The sequence below is a fragment of the Anser anser genome (assembly GCF_964211835.1).
Source record: "Anser anser genome assembly, chromosome: 1".
In the NCBI taxonomy this organism is placed as follows: Eukaryota; Metazoa; Chordata; class Aves; order Anseriformes; family Anatidae; genus Anser; species Anser anser.
Window position 1 is genome coordinate 192,997,073 of NC_139720.1, and position 20,505 is coordinate 193,017,577.

Genomic DNA, 20,505 nt, shown 5'->3' on the forward strand with positions numbered 1-20,505 from the left:
TGGGCTTAGATCCCTTGGCAATAGCAGTCCCTAGTGAAGTCATTGTCTGACTGCATCTTACAAATCTGCTAACTGAATTTACACGTCTTTATCACTCAAAACCAGTTATAACAAAATGCCATGTTTTATTGAAGGTTGCAGTGTCTCCCAGTCGAGGTGTGGCCTCTCCTCCCGCAGAGCACAGGAAGGTCCCACTCGTTCAGGACACCAAGCCATGGGTTATTCCAGAACAGATTCACATTTCAAATAATATCTGTTTATATCACACGGACAGGTGTGCATTAGAGCAAAAACAAATCAGGATTATATAATTACGAATAGGCTACAATTCCGGCTATGCCAAAGTACATTTCCACCCAGCCTCGATGCCTCTGAGGGCAGCATCACAAGCCCTGCAGGCCCCATGGCAAAAGCTATGCTCATTTTAATGGCACCAAGTTCAAACCCTAAGGGATGCAACAGCTACAAAATGTATTTATCATATGGGTCTTACATGATTTTTCTCTCTTTTTTTTTCCCCTTCACGATACTGGGGGAAAAATGACTTTCTATGTGTTAATTCCCAAATGGTAATTGCTCATCGACGTTTTTGTGTGCTTAACATAAAATGCTACAGTTCCTTAAATATTACATACTGCATCTCACTTACAGTTCATGAATATTTGAACATACTTCAGGAAGAAGAAAAAAAAAAAAAAACAAGTCTAATACTTTCCCCCCATTGTCGTTATTGATAGATTTATTAGTTTCATTTTGCAAGTTTTACTTTAGGAAGGGTGCTAATATCATGTATTATGACAGTCACACTGAAAGCAATTTTCCATAAAAGATGTTACAATGACCCCTATGGAACTTGTATAATTTCATAGTAGATAGTCAAGTGCACAAATAAACATGTTTACAAGAGTGATCCTGTTAGCCTGGTTCTTGCCCTCTGAAACCTTTATGTGCTATTTGTGGAATCTTAAAATTAGTACAATTGTTGATATTACTTATGTTGTTTCTGGCATTCTGCTTTAGGAAGAAAAGAAAAAAAAAAAAAGCATATTTATCATTTAGCTTTGGTATAATCTGCAATAGGTTTTAACAAGTAGAATATATTCCAACCCCTATATTTTCCACAGCCGTGAAGTTTACAATGATGTAATAAGTCACTTTATCAGAGAGGAAATATTACAGACACAGAAAAAAAGTTGAAGACCCAGTTTTCTTTTTAATCCTCTGGGGGTAAGCTATGAAACAAGCAGTCAGAAGAGTGAGTACTCAGTGTCATGAGTGGTGTGCATACTTTTACAATAATACAGGCACAAAAGAGATTGTCGCCTTTAGTACATGAGGGTCACTAGAATTTATTATTATTACCTTTTTATTGTTTTTTTTTTCTTTTTATCCATGCACCTTTATATTTACTTGCATGAATTTACCACAGGTTCATAGTGGCCTTTGCCGTTTTAATGCTTACAGAGCCTAAAGCTTCCAAAATGCCTATCTGGCCTGTACATATTTCATTAAAAATAAACTCTATATAATAAATAAATATATAAAATAAATAAAATGTTGCCTTTGGAATTTCTATAAATAAATTTAACTTTTTATTTTTTATTTTTTTTTTACTAAGAGGTCTTTGCTTTAAACTCAGCGGGGTGAGACCCAGCGAGCGATTAACTGAAAAGTCTCTTGTCTAAGTAAGACTGCACCCTCCATGCCTTTTGTAAATGCAGCGTACACTTGAGCAGGCCACCAGCCAAAAATCCCGATGAATCAAAGTATGGCAGCTATGCTGATATATGACGAAGTACAACTGATCAAAAATTTAAAAGCGTGTCCATTCCCCAGCATGCATCAGGCCGTTCTCCTCCTCCCTCGGCTCCCCTCTCTCTCACTCCCATTCACGCTCTCGCGTCCTCTCGCGCTCTCTCTCACTCACTCTCTCGCGCTCCCCCTCTCGTACTAAATCAAGCGAGTGGGCATAGGCTCTCCTCCAGGAGGACAAACCTTTAAGTGCAGAACAAAATCAGCATGTTCCATCCAAGCCTCCATCATACATTATGCATGCGACAAAGTTTGGCAACAGTGGAGCTGATGTGATGACACAGCTAATCAATAAGAACCCACCGCATGAAACCTTTATAGTGGTTACTTTTTAAGGGCTCAAGTGAAGGAATTGTCTTTGTCAACTTTGGCTTAAAATATCCTTATATAGTTCAGGTACTTTCTCAGGGTCCACTGGTCTAGGTAAAAAATGTGTAAATTTTTGATGCCGTTTAGTCCTAGTCCCTTCTCTTGGAGTCCCATCTTTATTTAACGCAACGTAGTATCGTCTTCCAGTGTCCACGTGTTTATATAGATTTGATGAATATGTGTTATACCAGTTTTCTTCAAACTGCTCTCTGAATACACACTCCTGGGTTAATTTTTCCTATGAAAAGAAAAGAAAAAGTGGTGAGGAGCCAGACACAAAAATAATCTATTTTTAAAAGAATTGCTAATTTCACTGCTGAAAATCAGTACCTCAATGCTCACTTCACGGAACAAAGCCTTGCAATATTCCCAATTTTAACTAAATAAAGCCATATTTCTGGGTATTTCATAAAGCATTCACAAGGGTGAATAACTGTACGTGAAGCAAAAATGATTCTCCAAAAGCTTTGTTGTCAAAATCAAGACAGCACTAACAAACATGAAAGCAGGTGTTTTAATTTCTGATCATTTCCAAGCAGCTCACAAGACATTACTGGACTTGTATAAGCAATTGCTCGAATCATGAGTGCAAGCACTTGAACAGACATTATAAAAGGGAACCGTCACTGTTTTGCAGGGTGGTAACATCATTTAGGGTCTTAAAATCTTTATATCCTTTCGTTACAAGGAGTACTTAATGCATCTCATTCATTACGAATGATAGATTTTAATACCCATGATTTGGTTTATTATTTGTACTGCAGAACCACAACCCACAAGAGCCTCAAACAGGTGCTGAGATGATCAAGTTAGGCGAGGAAAAGCCCTCCGGGCTTTACGAGGGTTGTCATTGTGTGTGTTTTCTCCTACAGAAGACACCCACTGAAGGCATCAACCATTTCATCGGCTCCCCTGCCATGGACTCCCGTTCCTTCCAGTTCACCCCCTCACTGAGCCTGCACATACAGCCTTTTGGTCTAAATGGACAGGATTGGCTTAAAAACCAGCCACCTGATAACCTGATTCATTTTGAATTAATTGGGCAATGCTCACACAAGTGACTGAGCAGGGGAAAAAAAAGTGTTAGCTTCTAGCATGGGAAAGCTGAAGGAAAGCTGGGAAGAATAAGCCTGCGAATAGTCTTATCAGCTGGCACAAAAAATATACTGATAATTTAATATTTTTACGTAACTAGCATTGTCACTCAAATAGCACTCATATCTACCAAATCCAGCTTCCAGTTGAGGATCATCTCCTCATTAATACAAAACTCCACACCATGCAGAATTCTCTGCATGTGTTTTTACAGAAATTAAAACAGTCCTTTTAGGCAGATACACAGAGAAGGGAAAACAGAGATCAAGGCCCAGGTGCAGCAAAGCTTTTATGGCACCTACACCCACAACCTGAGCACAACCAAGGAGCCACAGCTCAAACTCCAGTTCCTCCAAGGAAACCACCATCCATGGCTTAATCCAGGAGCTTCACAAAACCTACCATCACCTAATCTTGCAACTCAGTCTGGAGCTGAAAGTATTTTGGGGATCACCTCTGCAGCTCAGGACTCACAGCTCTCAAACTTTTCTCAAAGCAACGTGCTTTGGCAAAGAGGTTTTCCGCTGCTTCAAGACCTGCTCAGAAATGCTTTCTCCTTGACAGTGCCAAGACACCTTGGCTTTCACTGCATGCCCAGTGGGTTTTTTCCACTGGTGTGGAGTGGGTCCAGTGGGAGGAATACCCACTGACCCACGAGAGCCCCTGGCACCGAAGCGCCACGTCCTCAGGGTGAAAAACCACCTTGCTGGCTGCTAGGCAAGCATGATTCTCCCCAGGAGGGGTCTGCACCCCACCGGGACTGGGGCCTGGGGTCCTGCTTGGGCCCCTACATACCTCGTAGGATTCATCCAGGAACTGTCCCACATGGGGAGAGCAGCCAGCCAGAGCTCCCCCTACTAACTGGGGACTGGGCTACAAAGCCAGGGTCCTCCTCAATGCCTAAATGTTTGGGATTGAGGTATGTTTTGTTTTGTTTTGTTTTGTTTTCTGAATTTAAGCTGTGACAACTCTGATAGGCTAGAAAGGCAGCAAGTAAGCAGTTCCTGACTCTCTCTGATGGGTGTTGGGAACCTCATCACCCCTCAGGAAGGAGACATTGCCTCCAGGGCTGGGTGCGGGGACACTGAACACTTGCATATTCACTACGGCAGCAGCTCTGTGTGGATCCAGGTGGCTGTGGCAGAAGAGAAGATGGCCACCCCATCCCTCCCAGCATCTCCAGCTGTTCCACCACCAGATGTCCCTCCCTGCAGGCTCAGCTGAGCAGAGTGCACCAAAATGTGAGCAGGTCCACAAAGCTGCTGCATACAATCATTTATTTCATTTTCTGACTATGACACTTTTACTGTGCGAGGTAGAGAGGTTGTGGAGTCTCTGTCCTTGGAGATTTTCAACCATGGTCCTGGGGAAGCTGCTGTAGGTGTCCCTGCTTGAGCAGGGGTTGGACCAGATGGCTTCCAGAGGTGCCTTCCAACCTCACCCCTCTGTGGTTCTGCAAAGTAGCTCAAACCCAGTAACACCCCATGCTGTTTATAGAAGGAAAAGAAAAACATATCTGTTTACATTAATTCCTCATCTATGGGCCAAATCCTGCAATCAGCTATTGATAATTGCCTCTGTATGCTTTGACAGCTAGAAACAGCAGCAGTAACGAATGCCAGCAGACATCTGCAGCAGCTGAAAGTTAGGCACATTGCAGTAGCCCCTTGCACAGCCTCAAAGTATTAAAAAAAATATTCAGCTGCTATAAAGATCATCTTTAAGTACAGCTCTCATTAATATTTTATTTTGCATGAGGTTTAAAATCACTTTGTTTGCTTTAATGCAAAAGCAGATGCTAAGAGATGTTATATGCTGGGTCTATAGGTCCACCGGGGAAAGAGAAACTAATTCAAATTGTTTTCCTGCTCTCAGAAGGCAATAGGATCACATGACAAGCACTGCAGAAGCACTCTCTACTAAAAATAGCAACATTTTAGGAGGATATTTCAGTCTTGTCTTGAATTCATTAATTATTCACTTCATCTGCATTTTTTTTAGCATCATCATAAATTTCTATCTTTGCACCAACAGTACTTCCCCGTGCCCTAAAGGAGAAATTTTAAAATAGCCTGTCTTTATCTGGCAGGTTTGATCAATTATGACAGTGCAGTGGTGCACCTAGCTGGCAGACCTTGAATAAGGGCTTGCACTGTACCGCATGCTGGCTGAGTTCAATGGATTTCAAGCTCACAAGCTGAATCTTTATTTTACAAGTTCATCCTGTTTTTACTTTTCATCCTCTTATAGCTAGATCTCTTTGGGCCTTTATTAAAATTCTAAGAAATTCAGGTATAGACAGTAGGGAAATACTTCAATATGAACCTCAGAGGGCAATCAGGACACAGGTTCAGATTTGTAGGTACACTAACAGTCACACTTTCAAAGAAGTGAAATAATTTCTTTGGAAATTCATTAAACTGTTCCCTTTTGGGACACCTACAAATGCTGGTTGTAGCAAACGACCACTGAAACAAGTCTATGCCAATGACTTTGGATCAGGCCCCAGAAATAATCTGGGGAATAAAATCCCAGCATATCCTTCATTCCCATACCCTGGGAGATCCTTATGATGATGGTTTAGCTAGTAGCAAGACAGACAGGATCTGAAAGGCACTAGCACACTCACCTGTACTACCACAACATGACTTAACACCCTTTTACACTCATGCGTTGAACACACGTGCATTTTATTCAAGCCAGAAATTAGGATAATATTGGGGTGAGGCTTGTCCATCCTGCCAACACACACCTTCTTGCCTCACTAGCTCAGGATGGGAAACCTGCTGAAAGCCTCCTCTGCCGGCACAGGGAGGAGATGGTGCTTGCTGACTGCAAGGGGTTGCATTTCCCCTTCTGGCTGTGACTTTCACAAAGTCCCTACACACACAGTCAAAAAGTAAGACTTACACCTTGAATTTAGCAGTTTTCCATACTTCTAGAATCAACTGATTATCATTTTTCCAGTGCCAATATTTCGTTGCACCACGCTTGATGCCACCAGACACTTCTGTCGAAGGCTGACACAAATACCAAACATACCCAAGTGAAACAGTAGTGGAAAGTAACCTGCATTCCTGTGGAAGGGGAGGCTGCCTGCCCTGAGCAAATCATTCAATCCAGGGACCAAATAAGGAGGTGACCTCAAAATTATATAAATCAGATGTTGCACCACATAGCACATGTTTTCAATGAGGACTCTTTATAGAGTATTCCACCATAAAGTGATCAATCCCCATTTTACTACACTTACACACTCTACCTGTGTTTTTAAGCTTTTATTTAACTCAAAATGTTTGAATAATTGAACTGTTCAAAGATGCACAAATCAGAAGGACAAACAAACCAAGGTGGGTTTAATTCAGAAGTCTGATAACATCTGGTCAGTGCAAGTAAGCCCAGAAACCCTTTCCCTTCCTTTATTCTCCATCAGCTAACTATGGAGCAAAATAATTATATTATCCTATTTGCACGTAGACCCTTAAAGAGTGAGATAAATTAATAAAGTAGAGAGTTACAGCCACCACAATGGAAACTTTACCAATATGTTTAAAATAGGTACCCCTGTGAAACAGCTAACTGGAAATAACTGGAAATAGGAAAAACACTGCCAAAAGGATGGTTTCATGACTTTAAAGGGTGGTAAGACATTAGTGCTGCTTCGTAAATGAAAGCACAGAACAGAGTCCTGTATAAAACTCATCAATATTATTTTCTTTAAAAAATAACCTTGCAGGGCTAAAACTAATTTATTTTGTAACTTGACAAAAGGAAACCTCTTCTGACCATCATGCCTATTACCACAGCAAAAAGGTTTCATGTTTAGCCAAGTACTCTATGCCACATATAGTTTTACCTTATGCAAACAACTACACTGATTCAATATAGACACTTCACAAGAAAATGCCTAGTCCGGAATACCAAACAACTATTAAAGAGAAGTGTATCTGATGCAGTCAGCACTTCCGACATATCTACTGCATGTTATCACTGTGTTAATCCACCCTGTCTTAATAAAATCACGTTTCAACATATTGTCTCCTAAATAAGTTCATGCAAATCCCTTATTATGGCTATATGACATTAATAAAAACTGCATATGCGGTGAGGAGAAGCAAGCAAAAAAATCCCCTGTTGCCTCTGAAGTGGTTTTCTTTGCTCCTCTGCCTACAAACACATGCATTTTACATATGGTTGGCCCTTCCCACGCCATAATGCAAACAGCCTCTAGAACACGCTATCTTCAGCTAATAATTAACACTCATCCAGAGTGGTCATAAATAAAGGTGCAGTTTAGCATTTGGCCAATGCTTTGTCTGATCTCCCGTGCTAAGCTGAGAAGTCTCTGGCTGCAAGGACAATCTCCCGCCACGATCAGAAGCCAAATCCCAGTGTCTAGGCAGTGCTGCTTTTCCTCCTAAATTAGCAGAGAGCCCTGCAAGGCAAGCACTGCATAGTGAACACCTGACCTAGAGATTGTCACAAAGCTTTCTCTGAATGGTTTCTTTTAGCAGTATTTTTCATAATGCTGTTTATTTAATAATTTGACAGAATATGGGGGGAAAAAATGTCTGCAAAAAGGACTAGTTGGCTTTTTTATGCTTTTGCATCAGTGCTTCTCCATGAGCCCTTAAAGAGATGGCAGGAAACCCTGCAGGGCCATAAGAGAGACCTAGCAAACAGCCAGGCATCCATGCTGCCATTCTCATGCAATTCATATTCCACAGCACTTTTTACAAGACAAGAGAAGTTAGGCAAGGCGGTCATGGCAAAACCACAGTTGGGCAATTGCATTTTCCCTTCCTGAGGTCACCTTGTACTTTGGCATAGATGGAGTGTTCCTCAGCTTCTCCTCCCAAATTTTTAATTCATTCGTATAAGGTTTTTATTATACATACACCCCCACTTAAAAAAAAAAAAAAAAAAAAACTCGAATACTGCTACAATGAAGCAGTTGTGAGAGTGCTTAAAGAGCAATATCTTTCTTACAGAAAGTTTGTAAGACCTGGCAGAACCTGGTCCCCTTCAAAGTCGTATTATAAAAAGCAGCTACACAGACACAGAAACCGTGGTGCTTCCATATCCTGATGGAGGTAACAGAAAAGCAGAGCTTCCTGAACAAAGCAGGCAGGCTTTAGCATCAATAATGAAATCTCAGGAGATGTCAGTACAGCAGGGACTTCATCACTTCTCCCTTTTTCCCTTTTTCCCCTTCTCCCACTCCCATGCCTTCCGCACCATCACAGACCTCCCCTGGACGGAGCAGACAGGGATCCAGCACTAAGTTATCCCAGCTCGCCAGGGAGCTCTTTTGCCATGAGCTGCAAGAGCCAGAGATGCCAATTAGGCCCCCATCCATTTTCACCACTGCCGAATCCGCAGCTCTTGGTTTTAGGGATAGCTGCTCCTTGGAGGTTTCACGTTTGCAGCAGCTGTCATGCTTCACGCACGCCCTCCCCGGACACGGAGCCATTAGAGGAAGAGCAGCCCCGTGGTGCCAGAGCTCGCATCTGCCTGCATAGGCTGCCTACCAGCAGCCACGCTCCTGTCTGCAAAGATTTGCTTTAAATCTGCCCAGCCAAGCGAACTGGAGGAAGCCTTGTTGCCACCTTAACACCTGCGGTCTGCTACCCCTTCTGCGGGAGGTCAGGACAAAATGCCAGGGAAGGGTCTGGGGCCCCACTTGCTGTCACAGCGCCTCTCCTCCGAGAGCTGGAGAGCTTCCCTCTCCACATTGAAACAGCACAACCTCAGGAAGAAGTCAACCTCTCACAACCCAGCAAACAAGCAGGTGTGTTCCCCTCCCTCCCCGCCAGCAGGACCGGACCCATACCGTGCCATTTACTATTCACACTTCTGACCTCTATTTTATTTTTGGTTCCCCTGGCACAATCAAGAACTGCAGTCATCAATGTTATCTAAGCATCTAATTCATCACGCTTGGCTGAACCCTTCCAAGAATCAGAAAGCAAGGTGGTATGCAATCTGATACAGGGCCTGAGCCAATTTTTAAAGACGACAGCAGAAAAGTTCCCATCGGCTTAAATGGAACTTGGATCAGGCTTGCAATGATAAAAAGACAGCAAATATTTTAAGACACTAAAAGAGCCATTTCAGGCACGTTCAGATTTACTGAAAGCTGTAACCTGACCCAGCCCAGCTCCCCACTCCACAAATTCTCTTCCATCATAAGACAACATGTATGTCAGCCCAGGTCTGCTCTCCTGCAGCTAGACGCACACCCTTTAGCCTGTGCAACTGAAATACTAGTCAAGCTTTTCACTGAGTAGAATTTTTAAATAAATCATGCTTTGTAGAACTAAGATGAAGCACAACATCAAAGGGTATCATCAGTATTTTTTTTTCCTTTGCAGTTCTGGAAGCACAGAACACCAGGTTAAGGAGAGAGAGCCCTCCTTGAGCAGAAAGTGCATGGCTTCTGTAGGAGCAGCTGAACTCACACCCTGAAAGACATTACAGCATGGGTGATAGAAGTACTTGATCTGCCTGAGCCTTTACACTCAGCAAGAACCCCCCAAAACCTGATTTACCCATCATTAGAGAAGCACCTGATCTCTCAGCTCCAAGGTGTCATCATAAAAGCAGAACACTCAAGGCCCTTCAAAAAAAACTTTGCCTGGGGGACCAAATAATTATAATGCATACACCGTGATAAAAATTCATCCCATTGAAGTACTTCATGTTTTATTCTTTCAGCAAGACAATTTGGTCAAGGACTGATGAACAAAAGCCTGTCCCCAGATTTTGTTATTGTTTTTATTTAAAGCTATCAGCTAGGGAATAGTTCGGAGGACGGAGACATCGCTGCCCACAGTGTCATTCTGGAAGGGGGGTTGATCTGGATGCACCTTAAATGTCATCAAAGCAACAAAGCATCCCAGGCTGTTGCATTTTGGAAAGATCCTGTCCTCCTCTCTGAAGTGCCATGCATCACTGGGGTCTTGGAAAACAATAAATTTTCCAACGAGGCTTTAAAAGCTGCAATGCTTTGGTGGGTGGCACTGCAGAGGGCTGTTACTCTGAGATTTCACCCAGTGGATTTAATTGCATATTCAGCTGAAGTTGTTTTAAAATGAGGCCTTTTAATATCCCACCTTTTCTGGACACAAGGGAAGGCCAGCCTTTCAAAGAGCAGCTGCTGAAGAAAGCATGTCATATTTGCCCTTTTACACAGCAGTTCTCATAAGCTTTCTCTCCAAAGATGCCTCTTTGGATGCTTCTCCCGTTCCCTTTCCCAGAGGCAGTCCCACCATAAAGTCAAGGGTCCAGATACACAATTTTTAGTATTTCACTTCCTGAGTAGGAAAAAAAAAAAAAAAAAAAAAAAAACATTCCCAGAGATTTCCACGTATCTTTGGTGCTGTTATGGCCTGATTTAAGTTGCCAGTGACACAGCTGACCCGGCGTTCAGCAAATGCTTAGGCAAGTCAAGTGGCTCTTCGGCCACCTGCCCTGCTCCCCCCCAACACACACACACACATCAGTGAAACCTGTCTTTTAATAGGTCAACCTTAAGCCATGCAGTTAATTTCAGCTTTGATGAAAGAAGTTGTCAATCTGCCCAAAACCGAAATAGATATATAGTACCAACTTCAAGAGAATTGGTGAATAAAGAGGTGAAAGACCACACAGTTGGTCTACAGGGTACCAGCACGTGGACCTTCCAAAGAATTCAGTTTTTAAAGTGTGATGGAAAAAAAAAAAAAAACCTCATGATTTTGTTTAAAGCTCACAATATTGTTTTCCCATATCTGTATATTCTAAACCGACCCAAGGGATTTTCCTCAGATCTCCCCAACTAAGCTTCCTGTTCTGAGTCCAAATTATACACTAGACGCTGTCCTAATGAAGGCATCAGCAGGCCAGAAATCTGCCTAGGTATTCAAGGGCTATAAATGTTTATATGTTAAAAGACTATCTTTAGATTGCAGAGTTACTGGTAGGAACCCTGTCTAGATCTAGGTTTTTAAAATGATGAATACAGTAGGGCTCTTATCTTGATTGGGGTCTGCTGACATAACCATAAAATTAATAGGTGGTTTTACAGGAACCAGTCCAATCCTGCTTCCATTAAAGTCAGTGTCATTTCAACTGTAATAGAATCAAGTCAAAATTTCTCCTGAGTCACAATTACAGTGCCTCCGTAATTGTGTTGAAGTGTAAAGTTGAGCAGATGAAAGATGCCCAGCCTGGGCCAGACCTCAGAAGCATGTGGCATCCATAACAGAAGCCAAGTTTTTTCCTCGTCAGCGGTCATGGAGCATGGATTTAAAACTTCATTTTTCGATCAAAAGCAACAGCAGAAGTCTGCCATTACAAAAGGAATGAAAAAGAAGTCGAAGGGCTTTATAAAATGAAAAAAAAAAAAAAAAAAGGATTTACACTGTAACAAGCTTTATTTCTTAGCCTTTCTGAATGCGACACAAACGAACTTCATTGTTGCACATCGCCAGATCAGCCCAAGCACATTCAAACTGCAAAGCCAATCCCAACGTAGACAAAATCCCTAATGAAGTCCCTGCAGGGCAAACATTTTCTACTCTGCCTTTGAAAATGATGAATGGTGAAGTGGAAAAGAGTGCCACGTTCACATCCCACTGGCTCCTGAGTCAGAAACAGAGCACATCAGATCTTTATCTGAAGCAGCGAAAAATCCCCAAGCACATCTCAGTATGTCACTGCTGATGATGCTCTTTTAGTGTGTCACTTCAACATGCTATTCTCAGATCACCTCAATGCACAGAACCTTTTCACACTCCCATATCGCTAACAAGGCTGGCTCCAAAAACATTCAGGGCGACAGTAACTGTGGAGCTATACAACTGCAGAGAAGCAAATCTGAAGAAATTCAAGCTGAACAAGCCCAGTGCTTGCTGGCTGGGTAGGATTCAGGTTTATGGTGTTGTTCTTCCACTCTAAGACTGTCCAGTGTCAACAGCATGGCACCCAAACCCTCTTCAACCCAGCACTGCAGCCAATTCCCCCCCCAGCAAACTGCCCAAACAGGCAACAAGCCAGTTCAGGGAGCTAAAACAGCAGAGAAGCAACCCTGCAAAAAAGGTAAGCCTTCCTCTGTGGCTGTAGGTCCCTGAATTATTCTCCTGACAAGTCTGGCTAGCGCTGGTATTGAGCAAGGAGGGACACATAACTGTTTAGGGGAGGCAGGGAACCAGGGCTGCCCTTCCTGGAAGTGGCTTTCTGCAGCCTGGTGGTGGATCACCTTGGCTGTCTCCTCAAGCAGCACCTCTAATCTCCCATTTCTTAAGAATACAAAATTCTATACTTCTTTAATTAGGGGAAAGCAAATCATTAAAGTAAGGTTCAAGTAAGATCATTAAATTAAGGTTCAAGATCTTTCTTTATCAAAGCTTAGCTATACATATAAATAGTGTCCAACAAATTCTATTTATTTATATATAAATACACCAGAGATATTCTAACACTCTCCTGCCCCAGGCATGTAGTGATAATCCAAGTCCAGCATGGAACTATGGAGACCAAGGTAAGGAGATCACTGAAGGTTTTCTCTCTCACAAAACTAACCTCAGACCTGGCAAGCACCTGCTATGAAGTCCTCTGAGGAAAATCAAAGACCAGAGGAAAAGTGTAACACCTATCCCACAGGGCACTATTAGAAGGTGTCCCTCTCTGGTGACAGGTGTTAGAATCTGTAAAAGTCTGATTTAAAAAACAGACTCCATTCTTACTCTAATAAAACCACGGTAGCTGCAGTTTCACACACAGTTTTCCCAGATTCCCTGTGTTAAGTGTACAGATTCACCTATCATTTTTTTCCTACACCAGTACTCACATTTCAAAAGATCTTTCTTCCCATGGGGTCCTTCACACCTTGCTATCATTGTACTGGCTAGGTTGCAGTTTCTGCTTTCATCCCTAATGCTGGTACCTCTGAGGGTCACCATTTAACAGCACCCAGCATTTGGCAAGCCTGCCCATCCAAATTCAGGGATGCTATCTGTAAAGGTGAAGGAGAGGAGGTTGTAGACAAATTTTCCTAGGTAACTCAAGTTTCAGGGCTTTCCTCAGACCTGCAATCCCAATGAAGAAAGCATCCACAGAGACAAGCCTGTTTCCTACCATACAGTGTTTGGAGAAAGCAGCTGAGGCTTCCCCTCCCACCTCCCTGCAAACATTCTTTGCTAGCTCAAAGTCTCACTTCCTCCTGACCTGAAACTCCCTCATTATCCAGCCTAGGCTTTTCTTATGACCCATTCAAACCAATTCATCCTTGTCCTTTATTTCAAGGACTTTTTTCTCTCTCTGGCATGAAACCTCAACTTATTTACAGAGACCAAGAGTGTATCCTCTCAGTTTTCATTCTGCAGGCTAAATAAGCCAAGATCTTTAGACTCTACCACTTAATAGCATTTTCATCCCCTGTATCACCCGCTTTTGCACCTGTTTCAGTTTCAATTCATCTTCTTTAACACAAGTGACCAAAAGCCCACTTTGCATTTAGACCAGTTGTTACCAGAAGCACTGACAGCTCTCCCTGAGCCCCAAGTGTGCGAGATCACATTTTGTGCACTTCAGGTCACAGAGTCCCTTCCATGAGGCAGATTTCTGGGCTGAAAATACAGCCCGACTTTGCAACATCTGCAAATTTCAATAACACACAACTACTTTTTTATGACAAGATGTTTAATGTCCCTAATAAAAACAGGGCATAAAACCAGCCCAAGGACCAACCCATAAAAACTCCAGTAATAGCTTCACTCCAGCCTAATACCTTTCAACACTCCCCACTGCTGTCTTCTCTTCAGTTCTTTCGTCATCTATCACACAAGTCTTCCACTAACCCCCATTTAACCCACTGTAGCAAATACTCTCTTCTGCTGGGTCATAACTTAACACAGCCCTGCAGATTAGAGCAACCGTATTTCCTACTTATAGAAGAAGAAATTCCAATGGAAAAGAATAAAAATAAAAAATAAAAAATAAAAAATAAAAAATAAAAAATAAAAAATAAAAAATAAAAAATAAAAAATAAAAAATAAAAAATAAAAAATAAAAAATAAAAAATAAAAAATAAAAAATAAAAAATAAAAAATAAAAAATAAAAAAAATAAAGGTAACTTGCCTAAAACTATTTTTCCAACTTCAGTAGACCCATCTCACAGGCCCTCCTCTCTTCTTTCATTCAGTTGTGTCCTCCCATGCCCTGGGCAAAACCTAAGCCAAACCGAGAGCCCTGCAGCTTCCTAGGTCCTGCCCCAGCCAAACACAAACCAGGCAGCCAGAGGTTCACATACACTCAAGGCTGGTAGACACCTGCATTGCCCCTGAAATAAGCAACCCCTCCCCTGGCCAGCTTTGCTCCCACCTTTGTACGAGGTCTTATGGCCATACGCAAATGGGAAGGGGAGCCACTGTGGCTGAACACAACCCTCCTGCGTGGCCAGCCTGATTTCCAGTTCCCTGCTTCAGTTCACCACGCGGCAACAGAAAGGCTCACACCAGCAAAAGGGAGGGAAGGAGTGGTTCAGGGGGAGACAGCCATTTCTTTTAGCAGTGGTGTCTGCTGCCCCCACTTCGTTGGTTCATCAAGTGACAGCGAATCCTCCAGCCTTGTGTTACCAGTCCAAGACATCTATCAGAGACATTCGCTAGCCCAAGCAGTATATTGTACAGCAGCAGCCAGCCTAGCCTGCTTCTGCACTTCACCCTGAGCACACAGGTTATTGTATTAGATCCTCTATAAGTTATACATCATATATTATATACATATGTATTACATTATTTTACATTTTTTTACATTATTTTACATTACATTTTACATTATTTTACATTACATTACATACATTTATGTATGTAATACAGGGTTTGTAAAGACTCCTGTTCCCATTTCATTTATATAGCTTAAAACTTTTTGCCTAACACTTTTTCAGCTTCACTCAGCGTCATCACAGCAGTTTCTGTCCCTGTGCCTCTCTCCAAGCTCCATGCTTTTCTGCAGCTTGCCTTTCTTCTATTCCTTGCAGACCCTCTGCCCAAGGCCTGTTAGACCCCAAATCCCTCCCTGCAGCTTTAGCCTTTCTTGGATACTGTTTCTGCAGAACTTCTGACAAGTTTTGAGTTTCCTTCCCATCCAGGCCCGTAAGCGCCTTTATGAACCCATCCTCTTCAAATCTCAAAGTCTGCTCCCTCAGATCACGTATAGACCTGCTTCTTACAACTCTCCTGCTTAAACACAAGTCACTGTTGCTGGTAACCAACACCACCAGCTATCTCATCAGGGGCTACCACGTCTTTCTGAGCAGTTCTGCTCATGCCAAAAGCCAAAGCTCTCCCCACAGTTCGGCTGCCCCAGGAGCTGCCCTCTGCCTCCGACATCCGCATCATGCAGCAGAAGGCACTTTATTTTACACACAAGCAGAAGGGTGTTTAAGAGACTATTGGAGCAATTATCCCTGATGGGCTTTGTCCACTCTTAACCTGGAAGTCTGCACCTTCACTCGGGGAACCTACATTTCATTCTCCCTCCCAGGCTCACTTCAGGCCCAGGTGCCTGCATGCACACTGATGGGCAGATAATCCAGGTTATAAAAAGAATAAATAAATAAATCGGAAGCCTATGGAATCCCTTTAGATGAGAGGTGTTTAACATTAACAGGAAAGTGTGAATGACTCTGCAAAGTAATTTTATTATCTATCTTATTCTTAGATACCTGCATTGACCATGTACGGCTGCTCCCAACATGCACCTGCAACCTGTTTATTTCTTCGTGTTGTTTCCGTGCACCTTGCCCTGTCATTTGAAGGGCTGAACAATTCCCTTCCCTTGTTTGCATGGAAACATAAAAGGTATTTTTAGAGTGCAGCAACACCTACACCAAGTCATTTTCAGTAAACTACAAAAATGTGTCCCTTTTTCCTCAAAAGCTTCTGCTCACCCATCTCTGTAGCTGCAGAGTCCTTCCAGCTCTGTAGGGACCCAAACAAAGGCACAAAGCCCTGCAGGTGCAGCTGCTGGGACAATAAAGAGGCGTATCGTCACCTCCCTGCATACTTACTAGGAAAACATGTTTCTTCAAGGGCAGCGCTCTCTCTCCCCTCCTCCACCTTCTGCCTAATAGTTTTAGGAGCAAAAGGCAGGTTCAGTGTCCTGAAAACATCAGGACAAACAAGATTTCAGTTCTGAAGGACAGCAATGTGTTACCCTGATATAAGCAACCCTAAGTCTCGCTGTGCCACACGCACCCTCTAAGTCTGAATCTCAGAGGTGAGGAGCCTTGCTCCCCAGCCCCAAATGTGGGCTCCTCAGCTCTCTCCCAGTTGCTCCATGGGCAAGTTGAAGTCTATCTCTACCTTCCCCTCTCCTTCCAAGTACTCCCAGCCGTCTTCAACAACCTCACCTCCTTCTTCCATTCTTCCTCCTCCCCACTGCGCAGCTGCCCTACTTGTAGGTGCTCCAGATCTTCCCACTCCCACTTTTCCTCCGGACCATCCAGCCTGTGCTGCCTCTTGCCACGTTCCAAGGACACAAGGAGCAATGGAGACACCAGTATTTGTGGAGAAGAGGAGAGGGGCAGCTCTGTGACCATGGGGAACTGGTGGGGCAGGGATGCCAGCAGTGAGATGCAGCACAGTTCTCCACTGCAGGAGACCCCAGGAGACCTCTCTCCTAGGGTATCTGGGGTATCTGGGTTGAGGGCGTCCCATGCTCCTGCCATGCAAGGACAGTGTGGGGTGAGAATGATGGGAACCCCATGCCATGGGTGCTCATCAATGCCTGCCATGGGGGCACCAGCTCCCAAGGGCAGAGGTATGGGACAGCGTGAGCTTGGGGACAGCCCATGAAGACATGAACATCATGGGTCTGAGCAGAAAAATCTTCCCCACAGGGCACCAAGGAGCACAGCTACAACACATTTGTTGACACTCTTGCCAGAGGTGTTGGCTAGACCCATTTGGCACTTGGGAAGAAAAAAGGTCTTCATGTCTTGTGTTAACACACTTCGGATCCTATCTGGAGTTTGGATTTTTCCTCCTCTCCAATGAGGAACATGGAAGCTGTTGTGAAACATGATGAGTCATGGCTGCAGGCTGCAAGGGGAAGGCAAGGTAAATGGAGAGCAGGAAAAGAGCTAGACAGAGAAGAGAAAGCTGCAGTCACTAATCAGTTCCAAGTCACCACTACCTAGCCACCACCGGCTTCCTCATACCACACACATGTACCTTCAGCATTGCCTAACTCAGTCCATGGGGTGGGGAGGACCTTGGGAACAGGCACCCCATGTGCATGGTCCTGAGAGCAGCACAACAGTCGATGAACTTTTTGAAACAGAAGATGCAAGAGAACTGCCCCCTGTAAAGGTGGCAAGTTGGGAAGAGCATTTGTTGGGTAGCTAATTCAGATTTACGGGGAAAGCAGCATTTTCAGAAAGACAAGAGCATCATATCTGGATCAAGATATGCTGAAGCTGCCTTTACTGTTGCCTTTCATGAAAATTGGCAGCAATCACCCATCCTGGCTGCTCTGCTTCACCATATGTCCAATCTCCAGCGGCACCACAAATATGCTGGGAAAAATCCTCTTGTGCCAAATGTTTCAAATACATATATAGAAGGACATGTCTTTCAGGGAACTAATTTGATTCACACCTGATATATATATATATATATTTCTTTTTTTAAAAAGAAATCTGAATATAAATTTGATACTGTCACAGACACCAGGCACCTATTCCTGCACTGCCAAGTGCTGTGGTGCTGAATGCCTGCAGAAACACACCTGTGTATATCCACAATGCTGAAGTAGAGCAGGACCAGGAATTTCTTACGTTGCTATTCAGTTGTGAGAGGGAAACAGTTTTCCCACCTTAGAGAACACGTTCACAGCCTCACAACTGTACTTGCTCCATGGCAAAGCTGATGCTATTTGTGCCCTTTTGTGAAGAAACCAAGAGAAAGGCACCCACCGCCCAGCACAGGCAGTGCATGGGGAACTTGCTGGTGCTACAGAGCAGTCCAACTTGGGTGACCCCCCTGCGTAATTCGGGTGAAAACTTTGAACCTCAGTCTGTCACATATCAGACGCTCATTTCAGCAGAACTGATCTTCTCTACCACTGGAAAGCAAGTCCTGTCCTGTATGTTACTTTCTTCTGGCTCAAACTGTAGCATTTATTCCCACCAGAGAACTTCATTTTCAGTTAACTGCCCTTTTTTTTTCACCAAAACCAAAAGCAAAATGCTGTCACTTAAAAATGTCCAGCCATTTCTACACGAAAAACTGCTCAGAGGCCTGCTTATCTCAGTGTTTCTACCAGAGCTGACAGTTGCTGAAATATAGGCACTAGGATTGCTAGTGTTGACAAGGCTTTAAAGCATCATCACACTGAGTAGCCATTAGAGGTTATATTTCATTGGAAGTAATGTAATTCAATTACCATCACTCTTCAGCATGTGCCATCTCTGGAGGCTGACAATGAGCCATATCATCCATCAGACTTTAACCTGAACTTTGCATTCTGGCCCTATAGATTGCCAGTTCTCCTTTATAAATGGCTTCATATTTTTAGCCTCATTTATTAGGGAAAAGAGGTTATCCAATTACACTGTCCATCCGTCTGCCTGCCTGTCAGTCCCTCCTCAGCTTTTCAACCAGTTTCAATTAAGAGGCAAAGATCTTCAAGAAAATTAAGTCCCTATCAGTTTTGCAACTAATCAGGGATCGGGTAAAGAAGAGAAATCATTTGCACGTCCCACCTGGGAGTGGTGAGCTATGCAATCTGTTCAAACCGACCATCCAGTGGTCGTGGACAGCTGACACCATCTCTTTCTAAGTGCAAGACACACAAAAGACTTGAGAATTTGTGTTACTGCAGGGAGAAAAGATAAGGAGACTTATGTTTGGGACTGTGAGACACAAACACTTTGCAAAGCAGGCTCCACGAACACTGCTGTTCATGGAACAACTATTTCATTAACACAATGAGCTTAGTAATTTACAAAGAATTTCTTGTGCATATTCCTTAAGGGAAAAAAAAAAAAAAAAGTTTTGAGTAATTCATTCCAGCAGTCAAACATACTGCAAACATGAAATATAAATTACACTGAAAAGCAATGTAATGTTTGCTTTCCAAAGTCTATGCATTTAAACCCTATCAATAACCTGAGTCATTTCCAAATTTCCTTCTTTTTCTGGACATCTGAAGTGCAGAGTAACTTAACTGATTCACTGACTAAGTTTATCTGTTTAAATAATTACTCTTATTGGTGATTTTCAACATTACTGGTTCCTACTACTCTTGCTCTTCTGCCTTTTTGCTGCCTGCCTGAACTATGCAAGTACTCATGACGTGGCTACCTCTTTATGCCATCGATAAGCTGCACAGGACCCATGATTTATGCCAACTTATCCACTCTTCCCAAGCAATTTGTTTACATCTGCCTTTGCATCCATTCCTTCTCTTTCTTTCCCTTCACGCTTGCAACCTTTTCCTCTCCCATATTGCCATTTATTCCAAATTCTTTTCCTTTCACTTTTTCCACTCACTGGTTCCCACCATGTCTGCATCTCCCCTTTCCCTCCTCATCCACACGTTCTCCATCCCAGCCTAGCCCTTCATTCTACCACCTCTTCTACCTCCCACATACACTTTCATGATATGGACTGGCTTCCCCCTCTAACTTACTCTTTGCTCGGAAGATAGTCACCTTCCATCTCTCACACAAGGTTTTACCAGAAAGGGATCAGTCAACCTGGATACTTTTGTGAAAACACTTCTGCTGGACCTTCCTGGTCTTCCTCACACTCCTCTATGCATTGTACATCGGGAAGCTGGCCTCTCACTTCTGTTTCCATCCATCTGCCCATCACCATCTGCTCACTTCATGTTCCTCCTGCTCTCACCATTGTCCCAATCAGTTCCTCTTTTTCCCAGTTACCATTACTCCCCTGTGCAACAGGGGTCTTCAGCTACACCCAAGGCCACACAATTAGTTCAACTCCTTTCTGAGTGTCTCTCCGTGCAATGTTTATGCTATCAGGCCCTGCCCAATGGCCATTTGACCATCCTCGCCTTGATGCCTCTGAAGAACCCCTGTGCATTTCACACATTTGCCTTCCCTCCAGACCTACCACCCTCTTCCCCTGATATTGACTGCTCCTCTGCTCCTTGTCAGTTGTGGAGGTTGATGCTTGACTGCTAGAAATGGTTGCCTTCCACTCTTTGAGGAGTTA

General features: G+C 43.2%; 1 protein-coding gene across 7 annotated transcripts in view; it reads right to left on the minus strand.

Moving 5' to 3' along the window:
* Nucleotides 1-723: 723 nt before the first annotated feature.
* Nucleotides 724-20,505, minus strand: part of FGF9 (fibroblast growth factor 9) — a 28,256-nt gene continuing 8,474 nt past the window's right edge. For all 7 annotated transcript variants that reach the window (XM_083834070.1, XM_083834068.1, XM_083834067.1 and 4 more), the window contains one exon: nt 724-2,419. In XM_083834070.1, coding sequence (XP_083690196.1) covers nt 2,174-2,419 — 246 coding nt within the window. In that variant the 3' untranslated portion in view covers nt 724-2,173. The remainder of the gene's footprint in view (nt 2,420-20,505) is intronic.